Source organism: Phodopus roborovskii, unplaced genomic scaffold (assembly GCF_943737965.1).
Source record: "Phodopus roborovskii unplaced genomic scaffold, PHOROB, whole genome shotgun sequence".
Lineage (NCBI taxonomy): Eukaryota > Metazoa > Chordata > Mammalia > Rodentia > Cricetidae > Phodopus > Phodopus roborovskii.
In genome coordinates this window covers 32,055,473-32,074,091 of record NW_026126416.1, presented here as the reverse complement: position 1 = coordinate 32,074,091, position 18,619 = coordinate 32,055,473, and the positions used below count along the sequence as shown (strand labels likewise).

At 39.5% G+C, this 18,619-nt stretch overlaps 1 protein-coding gene across 2 annotated transcripts in view; it reads left to right on the top strand.

Annotated features, from left to right (window-relative positions):
* Positions 1-18,619, top strand: part of Tubgcp4 (tubulin gamma complex associated protein 4) — a 34,609-nt gene that overhangs the window by 2,383 nt on the left and 13,607 nt on the right. For both annotated transcript variants that reach the window (XM_051183598.1, XM_051183597.1), the window contains exons 2-9: positions 2,185-2,313; positions 4,746-4,868; positions 5,200-5,253; positions 5,944-6,000; positions 8,605-8,684; positions 13,716-13,917; positions 16,298-16,463; positions 16,633-16,757. In XM_051183598.1, the coding sequence (XP_051039555.1) occupies positions 2,185-2,313; positions 4,746-4,868; positions 5,200-5,253; positions 5,944-6,000; positions 8,605-8,684; positions 13,716-13,917; positions 16,298-16,463; positions 16,633-16,757 (936 nt within the window). The remainder of the gene's footprint in view (positions 1-2,184; positions 2,314-4,745; positions 4,869-5,199; positions 5,254-5,943; positions 6,001-8,604; positions 8,685-13,715; positions 13,918-16,297; positions 16,464-16,632; positions 16,758-18,619) is intronic.

Below are 18,619 nucleotides of genomic sequence, written 5' to 3'. Positions count from 1 at the left end.
ATTCCTGGATTATTCGTGAGGCCCTGGGTTGGACCTTCAGCCCTGGAGAATAACAAAATAAATGTAAACAAAACTACCATGTCAGTAGATTCAAGTACACATACTTTAATGCAGGATTGTTTTTTAAATTTAATGATTGTGGCATATTTTATCTGCGTGTGTGTCTGTGTGCCACATGCATGTCTGGTGCCTGTGAAGGCCAGAAGAGGGCATTGAATCTCTAGGAACTGGAACCACCATGTGGGTGCTGGGAGTCAAGCCAGGGTCCTCTGGAAGAGCAGCACATGCTTTAACTGCTGAGCCATCTCTCCAGCCCCATACTGCAGGATTTTTCATCTTACTGTACTGTACAGCAGACAATTTAAATGGGATAATTCTTCGTTGTGTGTGTGTGGGGGGGGTGACTATGTAAAGCATATAAATAGCATTTGTAGTGTCTCCTCCTAAGTGATTGTCCCTTCAATTGTGACAGCCAAAAGTAGTTTTAGACATTGACAAATACCCTCTAGAAATAAAATTGCCCCTGACTGAGAAGCCCTGATGTAACATGATAGTGTTTTGCTGAAACTAAATTGGCAACATTGATTTTAAAACACAGGTTCAGAGCCAAACATAATGGTTTGTGCCTGTAATCCCAGCTGTGATTCAAGGCCAACCTGGGCTACAGTGACATTCTTATTCTCTCTCCCTCTCTTTACCCCCCCCCCAAGAAGAGAGAAGGGAACATAGGGCACAGAAGGACAGAGGAAAAAAACTAAACTACAATTTTGGCTCTGTGTTATGAAATATATGAAAACTTCAAAGTGCAGTTTACTATTTCAGGATAATTAAGCCTAAGCTGGAATTTTAAAGATTTATTTACTATATATATAGTGTTCTCCTTACATGCCAGAAGAGAACACACTAACACATACACAAGAACACAAGAATTTTTTTATTTTATTTTTAATATTTATTATGTAGTCAGTGTTCTGTCTGCATGTATCCCTGCAGGCCAGAACAGGGCACCAGATCTCATTACAGATGGTTGTGAGCCACCATATGGTTGCTGGGAATTGAACTCAGAACCTCTGGAAAAGCAGCCAGTGCTCTTAACCTCTGAGCCATCTCTCCAGTATTGCGGTAAATAAGGATCAGGATAAACAAATAGGCCGAATAGATGTTTATTCAGGGAGAAATAACTTACAACCTAGACAGATGAACACCAGGAAATTCAACCCAATCCTCTCCTGTCTGAGTCACGCCAGAAAGAGAGAGCGCCTTCCTGGCCCCCTCCGACCTCCTTCCTCAGGTCACCTCCGCCCATCGCTCCACCCCCCAATGGGCATGGTCAGTGCTACAGAAGGACTACCTCACTACACTCCAGCCCTGGAATTTTTTTTTTAAGATAGTGTATGTGTATATGATATGTGAGTGTGGGCATATATGTCACGGAGCATATATAGAGGTCAACTTTGTAGAGTCAGTTCTCTGCTACCTTTATGTGGGTGGGTTCCAGGGATTGAACTCTCACTGGCTCTAAACCTAGAACTTTACTAAAACACTGCCAATGAGAAGTATTCAGAGATACCACTTGATAACTGTGTAGAAACATCTTGTTAGTAACAAAAGACACATATGTATTGAGCACTTACTGTGTGATTAACATAAGTGCTTTACATGATCTATCACAGTTATATCTACTTTTCACAACTGAAACCTAAGACATCTAGAGGTACTATAACTTGCCTAAGCTTTCAAACAAGGCATAGTTTAAGAATACAAATTAAGAGAGTCTCTGTCTTCCCCCCCCCTTCTCTCTCTTTCTGTCTGTCGGTCTCCCGATATGTATGTAGGTCAGAGGACAACCTGGAAGAATATCCTGCTATGTGAGTCCTAGAACTCAAGTTCAGGCTGTCAGGTAGCAAGCACCATTACACATTGAGCCATCTTTCCAGCCCTTATCATGTAAATTCTTTACTTTAGGTTATCTATTTTAAGAAGTAGTTACATCTGGATAAGGAACACTACCATGTAATGGTATAACTATATCATTACCAGAATTACCAACCCGGTAACAAGGGAAGTTAAAGCCAACTAAGACCATAACAACTTAAGGAAAGGAAATGGAAGAAAGGACATAAAGAACCTGGGCTGGTGACAAGTAGGCATCAGCTTTCTTTATGACTGTCTCTCTTCTTGCAGGTTTCCCAGGACTTCCCATTTCTTCACCCCAGTGAAACAAGTGTCCTGAATCGACTCTGCCGGCTTGGCACAGACTACATGCGATTCACTGAGTTCATTGAACAGTACACAGGCCATGTGCAGCAACAGGTGGGATGCTGTTCTCTGGATATGTGCTTGTACAGGGCAAAAGTCTTCTCAGGCTCTCAAGTGAATTCACTCGTAAAGTTAGGAATGTCTGAAATACTCTTGAATTTATGAGTGTTTCATAAATGCTCAAGAGAAGGTAAGATCTATTGCTTTTTCCTGGATAAGAACAACAAAATTCTGTCCTCTATTCATGAGTCTTACACAGATTTTATCTTACATGTCATAAGCATTCCCACGTCTCAACTTCTAAAGGAAGTCCTAATAGGGCTTTTTTTAAGAAGTAAAATAACAGCAGCACCAACCAAAACCCTTTCTTTACATTTTGTGGCTCATTCTAGTTTTCTTGCTTGCTTGCTTGCTTGTTTGCTTTCTTTCTTGCTTTCCTTTCTCTGCTTCCCCTCCCTCCCTCCCTTCTTTCCTTCCTTCCTTTCTTTCTTTTGAGATAGGATTTCTTTGTGTAACAGTCTTGGCTGTCCTGGAACTTGCTTTGTAGACCAGCCTGACCTCAAACTCATAGAGATGTGCCTGCTTCTGCCTCCCAAACACTGAGATTAAAGGTGTACACCACCACTGCCTGGCTCATTCTAGTTTTCTGTAATGCCGTAAGATCAGAACAAAATTGGCTGGTTTGTAAACCAGTCTAGTCTGTTCATATCCATGGTATAAATATTTCTCTTTAGGAACTCCAGGATCTTTCTGGTATTCTGTGTAGCGTCTTGTGGCTGGCTACACTGTACCTTCTAACCCATGAACCTTAGCACATCTGATGCTGAATTCTGTACTCCCGCTCTCAGTCTGGTTACCCAGATATCTGCCTAGCCAAAGGGGCTGAGCATCTGCCATAGCCTCTTGCTAACTTGCTATAGAATAATCCTTCTTCACACTGTTAATATATATTACTCTCATTGGTTAATAAAAAGCTGACAAGCCTGTAGGTGGGCAGGAAGTTGGGCAAGAAAGCCAAACTGAGAATGATGTGAAGGAGGAGTGTGGAGTCAAGAGAGATGCCAGCTAGCCACCCACCCAGGAAGCAAGACATGCTAGAGGACAGGTAAAGCCATGGGTCACGTGGCAATACATGGATTAATAGAAATGGATTAATTTAAATGTAAGAGTTAGCTACTAACAAGCCTGAGCTATTGGCCTAGGATTTATAATTCATAGTCAGACTCTGAGTCTCTTATTTGGGATTGGGCAATCAGGACAGGAAATATCTGTTTACACTTACTGTTAACCATTAATTTCTCATATAAAACTATATGAGAAGTTTTATATGAAACTGACCAGATTCACTAGGCCCCTTCCTCCAAAGAATAAGTAGTAAAAACTACTGAAAGTCACTTTCAGACAAGCCCAGCTGCCTGGAAAGCAGCAGGGACCAGCCATACAACTTGAGGTTCGTGAAGGGCAAGTCATATTTTATATTACCTTCAGTAAGAGTCTCACAACCCCCAGATTGGCTCTCAGAGTCACACTTTTCTTTGGATTTTTTTTTTTTTTTTAACTTTTAGCCAGCCTTTGTGGCAAATGCCTTTAATTCTAGCCCCTGGGAGGCAGAGGCAGGTGGATCTCTGTGAGTTAGAGGCCAGCCTGGTCTAGAATGAGTTTTAGGACGGCCAGGGCTATGTAGAGAAACAAAAGAACAAAAAAAGAGTATTTCATGTGTATGAATTTTGCTTGCTGCACATACGCGCACCATGTGCATGCCCAAACCAAGAGGAATTGGATATCTCAGGAGTAGGAATTACAGGTGGTTATGAGATACCAGGAAGGAAATACCTTAAGACAGAAAGTCAACAATTCAGAATAGTTTCGGGAAATCCCTGAACCAAATTCACTATGTCTTCCTCCAAAGCAGCCAGAAAGAAGCAGAAACAGCTGAGCTGCCTAAAGAGGTTCAAGGTTCAGACCAACTGAGCTGCCTGAATAGGACACTCCAATCTGTTGAGCTGCCAATAGGCTGTGGAGTGTGTTCTAGGTTCTGGGCTTTGTGTCACCTATGGTGGTGTGGGATTTGACATTTCTGCTCCGATAAGTAATCTCTCTCTCACATTTCTGTAAATAACCTCATGAAACTGATTGGTTCATCAAGGCTGACTTCCATGGTCTGTCATGGGTTCCCTGTCCAGGGTGAGTGTGTGTGTGTGTGTGTGTGTGTTTCATCCCCTAAGGAAGTCTTGTCACACACAGATGCTGGGAACCAAACCCTCCAGTAAGAACTTTGCCTGGACAGTTCCATGGTACAGTCATATCAGTGTTTCCTTACTGCACCCCCTTGCATACACTTTATCTTGTTGTCTTCCCATTTCCTCTTGCTAATGCTCTGCTTTGATACAGAATTGTTTAAGTAAATGTAAGTGCTACTAATACAAGACAGTGTCTTCCTCAGGTTCAGATTCTGAGCTGAGAAGTTGACTTTTCTTTGTTTGCAGGATCACCATCCATCCCAGCAAGGCCAGGGTGGGCTACATGGGATCTATCTGAGGGCCTTCTGCACAGGCCTGGATTCAGTTTTGCAGCCTTATCGCCAAGCACTGCTTGACCTGGAACAAGAGGTGAGAAGGAGGTAATATAGAAAAGTGTCTTTGGGGGATTGCGGATTAGAGCATGTTCTTGACTCCAAAGTAGCCTTTGATAGGTCAGGTAGTTAAAAATAAGCTATTTCCTGTGTGGCTGAAGGGTATAGTAGTTGAGTGGCTCCAGAGTGGGTTTTGTAAGAGCCCTGGTTTTGGTTTATTATCTAAAAAGTAAATCTATAATCTATTAGTTCTATAGAGCTCAAAGTGAACACTGAGCTGATTGCCATATTGTCTCCTAATTTATATAGAGCAAATTATTAATTCAAATTATTTTTGTGGAATTCTGATGAGTATGCTTTTATTACAGTTCCTGGCTGATCCACATCTTTCCATATCACATGTCAATTACTCCTTAGATCAGGTATGCATTGGAATGCTAAAATGCTTTAGAGTCTGTTGCTTTTTCAATTTGTAACACTATATAGCTTTTCACCCTAAGGTGTCATAGCCCCATAACTATGTTTTGCATGTTTTATTGCTAGATGAAAACTTTTAGGAGTGTGATATATACCAGCAGTGGTGGCACATGCCTTTAATACCAGCACTTTCGAGGCAGAGGCAGGTAGATCTCTGAGTTCAAGGTCAGCCTGGTCTACAAGAGCTAGTTCCAGGACAGCCAGGATTGTTACAGAGAGAAACTCTGTCTTACAAAACAAAAAGTGTGGTGTATGTGGCATCCCTGTCAATTCAGTGCTCAGGAGGAAGGAGCTAACCTGGTGTACAAGTTGTCTCCAGTGAGTTCTGGGCTGGCTAAAAACAAAACAAAACAAAACAAAACAAAACAAAAAACCCCAACAACAAAAGTTCCTCATTTAATTAGCTCTTAATGTAATGTGAATTTTCTCCATTGACATGAATATTGACAGTTTCACTAGACTCAAGGTAGAAATTGCTTCTGTCCTCCATTTTCCTGTTTGCAGCCAATCCTGATGTCAGATTGCCTTAGGGTACTATATCTTGATGTTGCCACTTTATCCCGGAAATAAGTGTTTCTTGAGTTGATCTTTATTTAACCATGTATTTGATTCATACCCTTTTCTCTACTTTTCAGTTCCAGCTCCTTTTTCCCTCTGTGATGGTTGTAGTGGAACAAATTAAAAGCCAAAAGGTAAGAACTTTCTGCTCTGATAAACATCAGAAAAAACTATCAATGCTTTCTTTGGAAGACACTTGGCTTTTAATAGTTTGGCTTTTGTTTTGTTTTGTTTATTCATTCAGAGGTATCCCTTTGCTTATCATATAAAATGTCAGAAATGCACAGACACGACATTATTTTTTATTTAGACAGCTTGTGATTAAGAAAGCAGAGTAGCCAAGTGGCAGTGGCTGCAGCACACACCTTTAGTCCCAGCACTTGGGAGGCAGAGGCAGGTGGATCTCTGTGAGTTTGAGGCCAGCCTGGTCTACACAGTGGGTTCCAGGACAATGGGGCTACAAAGAGAAACCCTGTCTCAAAACATCAGTTAAAAAAAAGCATAGTAGTGGATCTACTTAAAAATGTTGCTAAGGTTAGAGAAAATACTCTGGGTGTTTGGAGGTGAGAGCTGGCTGCACTGAGGGTTTGGAACCACTGGCTTTGGATATGGACTGGATTACTGGGCAAAACCCATCTTCTTGTACTCACTCAAGACACCAATGTCACAAGTTTCATCACACACTTGAATAGTTAAAAGAGTCCCCATTTCAGAAGATTATCTTTTCTGGGTGGAATTAATATCTACAAGAAAAAATGCTTAGAGATTTTATACTATAAGAATTATTTTCTTCTGTTTACTCATTATTGGACTAAGACAAATGAACTAAGCATGCTCAGCTTAGTTGTTTTGGGATATCGTATCTATGCCTCAGGTTATTATTTGGTGAGTGTAGTTAGCCAATTGACTTACCTTGTAGTCACCTTACTTTTTCAGTGAGTACAGAAATTTAAAGCTCTGCTACATTAATTCTCTGCTGCCAAAGCCAGTAGGAAAATGCCTCAGAGCTGGCCGTCCTAGCTAAAGCACAGTATATATTGCTTTGTACCCTGCACTGTGCTAAGGGTTTTACATATATGATTTCATATGCACAGGGTCACAGAGCAAGGTAAATGACAGAGTCTTTGTAACTCAAAGACCATCTCTTAACCGCTATATTAAATTCACAAAATGGGAGGGAACCTTCTACATGAATGGAATTAGTAGTGAGGGCACAGAATTCTACCCCTAGCTGCACAGCTCGGTTGACTTTTAGCTTCCATTGGCTACAGGAAGAATGGGGAACAAATAGAGAAACTTAGGTGAGAAAACTTTCCTTTGGCTAGGTAGTGATAGAGGAACTAGTGTGTTAGTACTCCACAGTTAAAAACTAAGGTGGCTGAGAGAATGGGCTGAGGGTGAGAATGGCCATGGATTGCAAATAGGCTCACCTAAGGGGGTTGGGTTTTTTTTTTTTTTTTTTTTTTTTTTGTTATTGTTTATTGAGACAGGGCTTCTCTTTGTAGTCCTAGTCATCCTGGAACTCGCTCTGTAGACCAGGCTGGCCTTGAACTCAGATCCACCTGCCTCTGCCTCCTGAGTGCTAGGATTAAAGGTGTGTAGCACCATCACCCAACCCAGCTTGGGGATTGTTTTAGAATGGAATATTGTAAAACTGGATTATAGAGATGGTTTCGTAACACTGTAAATTTACTAAAAGCAATTAAATAATACTTAAGATACACGTAAATTTAGGGCATACAAATTATACCTCTAAGTGATTTTTAAGAAAATCCTGAAGCATTCAGAGACCTCAAATTAGGGGCAGAGTCAGACTACTTATATAAGACTTGAGCTTATCATAAAGACAGACCTTTCCTTGGTTTTGAAATGCCAACTCCCCCATGAGTCTGGTTTCTTCAGTAAACTGGCTCTCAAACCAGTGTATATATTAGAATAACTGGAGTGCTTGTGAAACCATAGGTCTATAGGTATCTGGGCTTTACGCCCCAGCATTTGCATTTCTGTCACTTTCATTGGTGTCCTGATTATTTACTTGTTTATTTTTGCTTATTTGACATAAGCTAGAGTCATTTGGGAAAAGGAACCTTATCTCTAGTGCATTTTCTTGGTTAATGATTGATATCAGAGGGCCTAGCTCACTGCAGGCAGTGCCAACCTGGGCAGGTGGTCTGGATGATAAAGTAGGCTAAGCAAGCCATGGAAGGTGGGCAGTGAGCAACATTCCTCCATGGCCTTTGCTTCAATTCTGCCTTAAGTTCCTGCCCCTCCTTGCATTCATGATGACCTATAAACTATAAGCTGAAATAAATAAACCCTTTCCCCAACAAATTGCTTTTACTCGTGGTGTTTTATCACAGCATTAGAAACCTAACTAAGGGCCTGAAGAGATGGCTTAGCAGTCAAGAGCACTGACTGCTCTTCCAGATGTCCTAAGTTCAATTCCCAGCAACCAAATGGTGGTTCACAACCATCTGTAATGAGATCTGGTGCCCTCTTCTGGCATGCAGGCAGGACACTACATACATACAATAAATAAATAAATTTGGGTGAGTGAAAACACCTAGTGAAGACAACATCTAGCTAAGATGCTGAAGGGATCCTATCTTTGTGCTTAACTATATAGAAATCTTGTAAGAGACCATATCAGCCTTCTCTACTGGACTGTGTGTGCTTTCTTGGTTGGTATAGGATATGAGTTTATGTAACCTAGAGTGACAAGACTATATTTTCCACAGATTCATGGCTGTCAAATCCTGGAAACAGTTTACAAACATAGCTGTGGGGGTTTGCCTCCAGTTCGAAGTGCATTGGAAAAGTAAGTCATGGTTTCCACAATATTGGAGTAGAGGTGGGGGTTAAGATGTCTTCCTCTACCATATGGGTTCCAGGGACTTATGGTAGAGGAAGAGAACAGCTGCAAATTGTGTTCTGACCTTCTCATGGATACAAAGTAAAGGCATGCCAGCACACATGTACATACACATAAATAAATGTAACTAAAAAAAAATTTTTAAACTAAATATTCACTAAAGACTATGAAGCCATTAAAAAGTATAAATGCCACAATATGTAAAATATTCTATAATGATGAAAAGTGGTATAAAGTTATATTTGTCTTATGATGACCACTGTATTAAAATATAGAAGGAGTTCAGCATATGTAACTCAGTAGTAGAATATTTGTCTATCATGGGCCTTGGTTCCATTGTCATCCTGTCAAGAAAGGGGTAGAGTCTGATCAAAGGCTGCCCATATATTATTTTCTTCATAGTTAAAAAAGAAAGTATAGCATTGTGATGGTTTGAAAGAAAATGGCCCTCAAAGACAGTTGCACTATTAGGTGGTATGGCCTTGTTGGAATAGGTGTGGTCTTCTTGGAGGAAGTGTGTCACTGTGGAGGCGGACTCTGAGGTCTTATATATGCTCAAGCCATGCCCAGTGTCTCAGTTCACTTCCTGTTGCCTGTAAAATATAGGACTCAACTACTTCTCCAACACCATGTCTGCCTGCATGCTGCCATATTCATATCCTATCATGATGATAATGGACTGAACCTCTGAACTGTAAGCCACCCAATTAAGTGTTTTCCTTTATGAGGGTTGCCATGGTCATGGTGTGTCTTCACAGCAATAGAAACCCTAACTAGGACAGATATTCATTACAAAATTGTGGTAGATGGACTCTGAGGCTTTTCACACCCCTTTCATTTCTTCATGTAGGCATCAGATTGACTTCTTCATGTTCAGTGAGTTGTACAGGTGTTGTCTTCAGCAATGGAGCTTTGCTGTCAGTTTGTAGTGAGCAATCTATAGTCTTTGCAACAGCGTGGCTTGTTTGGGGATTCCCAATGGGATGCTGTTGGCCAACCATTCAATTAGATGTAACCCAGACCCAGTACTGAAAGCTTCATTTGTTGACCAGAGATAACTCCCAATATTTAGCCATTTCATTTAGATCACCTTCATATATGTATATTTTAGGAAGCTTCTACTGTATTAAATCTCCATACTACCCCTCAGCTGGCACTTAATTTTAGTTGTCTCTGCCTATATGCCTTCCTTTGTCCCCTTTTTCTCTCCCCCTCCTCACTTGCTCCTCTCATGCCAAGCCTCCCCATGCATCCGTAACTATCCTATTTCACTTTCCTAACAAGGTCTAGTTTTGATTTACATTTACCCGATGGCTAAGAATATTGAACATTTCTTTAGATGTTTCTCAGCCCTTTGAGTTTCCACTTTTGAGAATTCTCTATTTAGATCTGTACCCCATTTTATTGTTTTTTGTTTTCTTTCCAGAAGTTTTATTGTGAAGGGGTGTTGGATTTTGTCAAAGGCTTTTTCTGCACCTAATGAGATGCTTATGTGGTTTTGTTTTTCGGTTTATTTATATCATGGATTACATTTATCAATTTATGTATGTTGAACGATCCCTGCATCTCTGGGATGAGACCTACTTGATCATGGTAGATGATCTTTTTAATGTGTTCTTGGATTCTGTTTTCAAGTATTTTGTTGAGAATTTTTGAATCTATGCTTATAAGGAAAATTGATCTGTAATTCTTTCTTTGTTGGATCTTTGTGTGGTTTGGATATCAGTCAAATATGGCCTGCTATGACAGTGTTGGCAATGTTCCTTTGTTTCTATTTTGTAGAATAATTTAAAGAGTATTGACATGAACTCTTCTTTGAAAGTCTGCTAGAATTCATTGTTAAAATCATCTGTTCCTGGGCTTTTCTTGGTTGGGAGACTTTAAATAATTGTTTCTATTTCACTAGGCGTTATTGGTCTGTTTAAATTGCTTATCTGATCTTGATTTAACTTTAGTTAAATGTTTATATTGAGAAAATTATCCTTTTAGATTTCCCAATGTAGTGGAGCATGGATTTTTAAAATATAGCCTTAGGATTATCTGGATTTCCTTACCATCTGTTATTAAGTCCCACTTTTCATTTCTAATTTTGTTAATTTGAATGTCCTCTCTCTGCCTTTTAATTAATTTTGATAAAGGTTTGTAAATCTTAGATTTTTCTCAAATAACCAACTCTGTTTCATTGACTTTGTATTCTTTGTATTGTTTTTGTTTGTTTCTGTTTCATTGATTTCATCCTGGTATGATTATTTCTTGCTATCTACTTTTGAGTGTGATTTCCCAACCTGACAGTCACAACCCCTTTGGGGGTCAAACGACCCTTTCATAGTGGTTGCATATCAGATATTTACATTACTGTTCCTAACAGTAGCAAAATTAGTTATGCAGTAGAAATGAAAATAATAGTTAGGGGGCCACCACAACATGGGGAACTTTATTAAAGGGTCAGAGAGTTAGTAAGATTAAGAACCACTGTTCTAGAGCTTTTAGCTGTGTTGTTTTTAATGTAGCCACTCAGTGTTATGAACTTGCCTCTTGTGGGTATGTTGTTGTATTCATTTTCATTCTAGAAAACCTTTCTTGACCCATTTTTCATTCAGTAATGAGTTTAGTCTATGAGTTTGTAAGCTTTTTTGTTGTTTTGTTGTTGATATCCAGTTTTAATCTGTAGTGGTCAGATAGGTTGCAGGGTTTTATTTCAGTTTTATCTGTTGAGACTTGCTTTGTGTCCAAGTATGTGGTCAGTTTTAGGGAAAGTTCCATGAGATGCTCAAAAGAAAGTATATTCTTGTGCCTGGATGAAATATTATGTAAATATATGTTAAATCCTTTGGTTTATGAATAGACATCATTTAGCTCCAGTATTTTTGTTTAGTTTTTGTCTGGATGACCTGTCTATTTGTGAGAGTGAGGTATTGAAGATTTCCAAGTGAAGGTCAGTATGTGATTTAAGCTATAGTCATGTTTCTTTTATGAATTTGAGTGCCTTTGTGTTTGGTTCATAGATGTTAAAAATTGCAGTGTCTTCATGGTAGAATTACTCTTTGATGAGTACTTAGTGTCATTCCCTATGGATCTGATTAGTTTTAGTATCTATTTTTTGTCAGATATTAAAATGGTCACACCAGCTTGCTGCTTAGGTCCATTTACTTTTCCCATCCTTTTACCATGAGATGATGTCTACCCTTGATGTTAAGGTGTGTTTCTTGAGTATAGCAGAAGGATGGATCCTGTTTTCACATCTGTCCATTAATCTGCCCTTTTATTGAGGAATTGAGACAACTGATGTTGAGGGATTATCAATGAACAGTATTTTTGTTGATTCTTGTTATATGGTGGTCATTGGTGGTGGCGGTGTGTATGTGTGCTTCCCCCTTTTCAATTTGTTGTCTGGAATTTATTTATTCTTTATGATTTCTTGGGTGTAGTTAACCTCAAGGTTGGAATTTTTTCTCCTATCTCTATTAAGGCAGGATTTGTAGGTAGATGTTATTTAAATTTGGTTTAATCATAGAATGTCTATTTTCTCCATCTATGGTGATTGAAAGTTTTGCTGTGTATAGTAGTTTGGGCTGGCATCTGTGGTTTCTTTGAATCTGTAGCACATCTGCCCAGGACCTTCTAACTTTTAGAGTCTCCTTTGAGAAGTCAGGTATAATTCTAGCAGGTCTGCTTATATGTTGTTACTTGTTCTTTTCCTCTTGTAGCTTTTACTCTTCTTTCTTTGTTCTCTATCTTTAGTGCTTTGATTATTGTGTGCTGAGTGAACTTTATTTTCTGGTTCAGTCTGTTTGGTGTTCAATATACTTATTTTGTTGGTTTGGATATTTTTGTTGTTTGTTTGTTTTTGTTATTTGTTTTGTTGGTATTTGCTTCTCTGTGTAGACCTGGCTGTCCTGGAACTCACTCTGTAGACCAGGCTAGCCTCAACTCAGAGATCTGCCTGCCTCTGCCTCCTGAATGGTAGGATTAAAGCCATGAGCCAACATTGCCCTAACATCTGTATATTTCTTGTCTTGTACCTTGATAAGTATCTTATTTAGGTTAGGGAAATTTCTTTATAATTTTGTTGAAAATATTTTCTGTGTCTTTGATCTGGGTTACTTCCCCTTCCTCTATTCCTATTATTTTTAGATTTGAACTCTTCATGGTGTCTCAGATTCCTGGATATTTTGTGCCAGTTTTTTAGATTTAACATTTTCTTTGACCAAGGTATCTCTTTCTTCTATCATGTCTTCAGTGCCTTCCATCACTTAGTTACTAAATTTTTCATTTCTAGATTTACCTGTTTATTGTTTCCACTTTCATGTCTTGCATGGTTTTATTCATTTTACTGTTTATGTTTTCATAGATATCTTTAAAGGATTATTCATTTCCTCTTAAATAACCTCTGTCATATTCATAAAGGCTATTTTAAGGTCTTTTTCTTACGCTTCATATATATTGTAATACTCAGCGCCTGCTATGGTGGGCCCTAGTAGAAATATACTGTCCTGACTGTTACTGTGTTTTCATGCTGGCCTCTTGTCAAAACCATCTCAGTGTCTATTCTCCAGCTACCTTCCTGCATTTTATTTTGATTTCTGCATTCTATTGAGTTACAATACATTATTCTGTCAACTTGGTATTCACATATTGAATCTTATGCACTTCCAAAAAGAAAATAAATTCAAGGCTGTGTTAAGCAAAATTAAATCCACTTATGTAAGACACATCAGTTTTGAAATTTACAGAAAAAATACAAATTTTTGTCCTAAAGAACATTTTGTGAGCTTAAGCATATAGTATAGGTTGGACTTAATCAGTCTGTAAGCAGTTAAATTAGCAGTTATTTTTTTACCTTGTTTCCCCCATCACTCATTAAACTCTCAAGCTTCTGTCTGTCCTGTCGGAATTTCAAGCATAATCTCTGGCAGTGGTGAGTCTTGGTATTCTTTTAAGTAGATTGGTAAGGCTCTTGCTTCCTTCTCTCCTCAGAATCCTGGCTGTATGCCATGGAGTCATGTATAAACAGCTCTCAGCCTGGATGCTACACGGACTCCTCTTGGACCAGCATGAAGAGTTTTTTATAAAACAGGGTCCATCTTCTGGTAATACCAGTGCCCAGGCTGAAGAGGATGAAGAGGATCTGGGTATTGGAGGACTGACGGGAAAACAACTGAGAGAACTGCAGGACCTGGTGAGGGCACAGCAGGAAACCCAGGGCAGGCAGGCACTTAGAGACACCTGCCTGACTGCATTCCACGAATGGATTAGTCAGAAACACTGGCTTCCTCTTAATTAGAGACTACACAGTAGGAAGTGATTTTGAAATCTTTATTTCTCCTTTCAACATTACATGCATTTAGAAGTTCAGTGATAAGTTTTATCCCTGCAAATATGAGCTGCCCTGTACCTTTTCATGTAGTTTGGAGTAGACTCCTCAGACTTGTATTGTCCACATTCATTTGTTCATCTGGTGGCTCATTTACCTTGTTATAGTCATTGAATGTCTGTTATGTGCACGGCACGTTTATAGGTGCCCAACTACATTTAAAAAAATTAGTTCTTAATACTTAAGAAATGTATAATGATGGAAAATAGAGAATAGTAAGCAATTACATTATAGTTACCATATGCTCTACAAAGAGTGCAGCTGTTTTTGGAAGGTCTTGAAGTGGGGTTTTAAAACTAGAGAAGACTTTTCAGTGGGATGTATTTCTACATTGCAATTTGGTAAGATAGGTCACAGCTTGTCCAGCGATTGTTTATAATGGTATAGGCTCATTGGAAGAACCATTTGAATTTCAGCTGAAATGGTCAGGTAAAGGTGAACTTATTGTGTGTGTGGTAAAGGATTAATGGAGGTAGCAATAGATGAAGGTGCTGAGTGAATCAGCAGCAAATCCTGAGGGTCCTTGTGAACAAAAAGAAAGAATTTAGACTGAATGTAAAAAAAGCTAAGTAAGAATAATTGGATAATTCCAGGGAAGGAGTGACAGACTTTATGATGTCATTTTAGGGAATCATTTCTTAAAAAAACAAGATTAGGAGCTGAGCATGGTGGTACATATCTGTTATCTCAGTTCCTTATAGGACAGGCTAAAGGGGGTGGGGTGGGGAAGCACCATTAGTGTAGTTTAAGGCCAGTTTGGAAAACAGATGAGACCCTGACTCACCCTGCCCCAAGTAACAACAAAAACATATAATCTCAGCACCCAGGAATCAGGGACAGAAGAATTATCCAAAATTTGAAGCCACCCCAGTCCATATAGTTAGTTCTAAGCCAGCCTGAGCTATAGAGTGAGACCCTGTCTCCAAAACAAAAACAAAAATCATGAGTCTCAGAGGCAAATAGACTGGTTAAAAGAGGCTTAGGGATTCTTAGGTGAAAAAACAATTTCAAGCATGGTAACTGAATTTGGAGGCAGATAGAGAAATCTGAGAGGTCTTTCAAAAATGGAATCCGTAGTCCTTTAGGGGTTGGCTGTGAGTCAAGAGACAAGTTGTAGCCTTTAGCAATTAGTCACTAGGTGAGTAGTGATGTATTGTTGGTGTTCGCTTTTGTGGGCATCAAAACTGAGGTCAGGCAAGTGCTCTACCTTTGAGCTATATTACCAGCCCAAGGTCTAACATGGGATGTGTTAAGTTTAAGGAACCTGTGGAAAATGTCCATTGGGCTCAGCCTGGAAGAGTGGTGTCACTTTCTCTGAAGCTAATCATGGAGTAATCAGCAGCAACTTAGAAGTTTTTAATCTGTGGCCCATGGGGAGATGCAAGAGGTTCTCTGTCAATGTCTAGTAGAAGGCCCACAGCATTTGTATTTGCAGGCCTGTTAAAACAATCTGTTATGATGTCCAGTGAAGCCACATAAGATGTTATTTCTATAAAATGTAGAACAAGAGAGAAGAATCTAGGATAGGTCTTGACAGAGCAGACAGACAGACAGACAGATGAGATAAAAATATGTAGATATATAGACCTGAAGAATAACAACCAACTCTTGGAATTATGTAAACAAGAAAGCTGATTGTCTGCCCACCTGACACAGTAGTAAAGCTTTATATTTAAAAACTCAGTATTAGGCTGAGGGAATGACTTCATAAGTCAAAGTGATTGTGCAAGTGTGAGGACCTGGATTCAGATACCCAGAACCCATGTTAAAGCCAGATACTATAGTGTGAACATCTCCAATGTCAGTGCTCCTGGAGAGAGATAGGAGGCAGAAACACAGAAACCTGAAGGCCAGCTAGCTTGGCATATACAGTAGAACAAGGAGACCTTGTTGTCAAGGATCAATACCTACAGTTATCCGCTGACCTCCACATATACACTGTGGCCCATGTGTGCCCATACTGATGTGCATTGTGTACACACACACAAAAGTAAATTAAAAAATAAAAACAGTGCTTTTTGTCATGCAATTATTCTCCATGAAAATGGACTACATTTCCAGAGATGGTGATTTAAGAATTGTGCAACTTCAGATTTAGACCCTGCTTGCCAATATCATAGATCATGGATTGGGAGAGCTAAGACCTATCTTCATGCTTCATGTGACTGGTTATTTCCTTGACTAGCGCCTAATTGAGGAAGAGAACATGCTGGCCCCATCTCTGAAGCAGTTTTCCCTGCGGGTAGAAATTTTACCATCCTACATTCCAGTGAGGGTTGCTGAAAAAATCCTCTTTGTTGGAGAATCTGTTCAGATGTTTGAGAATCAAAATGTGAACCTGACGAGGAAAGGTAAGAATCCCCTTGTTGGGTCAGCCACACCCAACCTCAGAGGCTCTTCATCTGTGTCGCTGCCCAAAGCATCTGGGTTAGAGTGGCTGGTGACAGTGATGAACAGCTGCAGGAAAACAGCTCTGCTAGGTTTGCCTCCTGTCTGACAAGAGTGCCCCGTCCTCCACAGGGTCCATCCTGAAGAACCAGGAAGACACTTTTGCTGCAGAGCTGCATCGGCTCAAGCAGCAGCCACTCTTTAGCCTCGTGGATTTTGAGCAGGTGGTAGATCGAATCCGTAGCACTGTGGCTGAGGTATGTCTTCTATCTAACATTTTTCCAGAAGAAATGGGTTTGGAGAGGATTGAAGGGAAAGAAGGGGAGAGAAGGGGTGGGGGAGTGATCTATGGAACTGCAGAGATGGCTCGGTGATTGAGAGCACTGGATTCGACCCAGGTTTGATTCCCAGAACCTACATAGGGGCTCACGATCATCTGTAATTCCTGTTCCAGGGGGTCAAGTGTTCTCTTCTGACCCCCACAGGCCCTAAGCAGACATGTTGTATACAGACACTCATGTAAGCAAGCACTCTTACACAGAAAATAAGTAAAGAACTCCTGTTTTTAAAATAGAAGTAGAATTCACCCTTCTACAGGCTTGTTTTAATTAGTTTAGTTAACTAAAGGGGAAGTCTTAATTATAATTTCTAACAATCATGAGTTTGTGTGATGAAAAACTGTGTGTGTGTGTGTGTGTGTGTGGTGTTTTAGTATCAACCAGACATTTTTCACTTATTTAACTTGTACACAGGAATCTTAGGAGGAAAGCCAAGCAGACAGGATGGTAGTCCAGCCCTTGAGACGTGGGAAGGGATGAGTAGTGCTTCTGGGTACTAGTATTTCTTGAGCTAAGGATACTCATATTGGTATAGTACTTTTCTGTACATTTGTCACTATTTTGATAAGGGTTTTTAACTTTTTGTGTAAGAGTTTTGTTTTAATTATATTTCCAGTTTCTTGTTTATGTAGAGAAATAGTGTTAATTTATTGATGGCTAATCTTATAGATTCCCCTTAACTTTGCATATAGTTGGAATTTTCTTTGGGTTATCAACCAGCTCCCAAATAAAGACATGGAGACTTATTAATTATGAATTCTTGGCCTTAGCTTAGACTTGTCCCATTTGCTCTTTTAATTTAGCCTGTTTCTATTCATCTGCATTTTGCCTCTGGGGTTTTTACCTTTCTTTAATTCTGTATGTCCTACTTTGCTGCTTCCTCCATGTCTGGTTACCCCTGGGGTCTATTTTCTTCCCCCAGCCTAAATTTCTCCTCCTACTTACTCTCCCTGCTCAGAAGTTCTACCTATACTTCCTCCTCCCTTGCTATTGGCCATTCAGCTTATTAGACTAGTCAGGTGCCTTAGACAGGCAAGGTAAAACAGCAGCATATATTTATGTAATTGAACAAATGCAAGCATCTTTACATAGTTAAACAAATGCAATACACCTTTGTATAGTTAAACAAATATTCCAAGCCTAGCATTGGGTGGCGCATGCCTTTAATCCCAGCACTCAGGAGGCAGAGGCAGACAGATCTCTGTGAGTTCCAGGCCAGCCTGGTCTACAGAGCCAGTTCCAGGACAGGCTCCAAAGCAATTCAGAGAAATACTGTCTCAAACCAACCAAATACTCCAAAACATTTGGGGTGCTAATGGTTTGTTCCTTCTTTTCAGCTAGGATCTTTAATGAAGCATTAAACAGTTGGGCTTTGTTGGTTTAGTTTGTATCAAACAGTAGAGGACGTCTCTGATTTCTTGACTCTAGAGATTATACAGATAGCTCCTGCATTACTATGACATTTACTATAGGCTTCTAGAAAAGAAGTTTATTAAAGGATTCTCTTCCTACTTGACAGAGTTCTTATCTTAAGGGATAATCAATTTTACCAGCTGCCTCTTTGTTAGTATTCTTGCTGTGGATCTATTTCTCTTTTAGTTTTTATATCTACATTCATTAGCTAAGTAAGACTATTATCTGTCTTGTGCCTTGGTTGTTGATAAAAAGTTTATATTTATATTAGGAATTGAATCTAGTTAAAAAGATTTAAGCTAGGCTTTCTTCAGAAAGGCAAATTTTTACCAGTTAAGTATTTTTAAAACTAAATTTACCATAAAAAA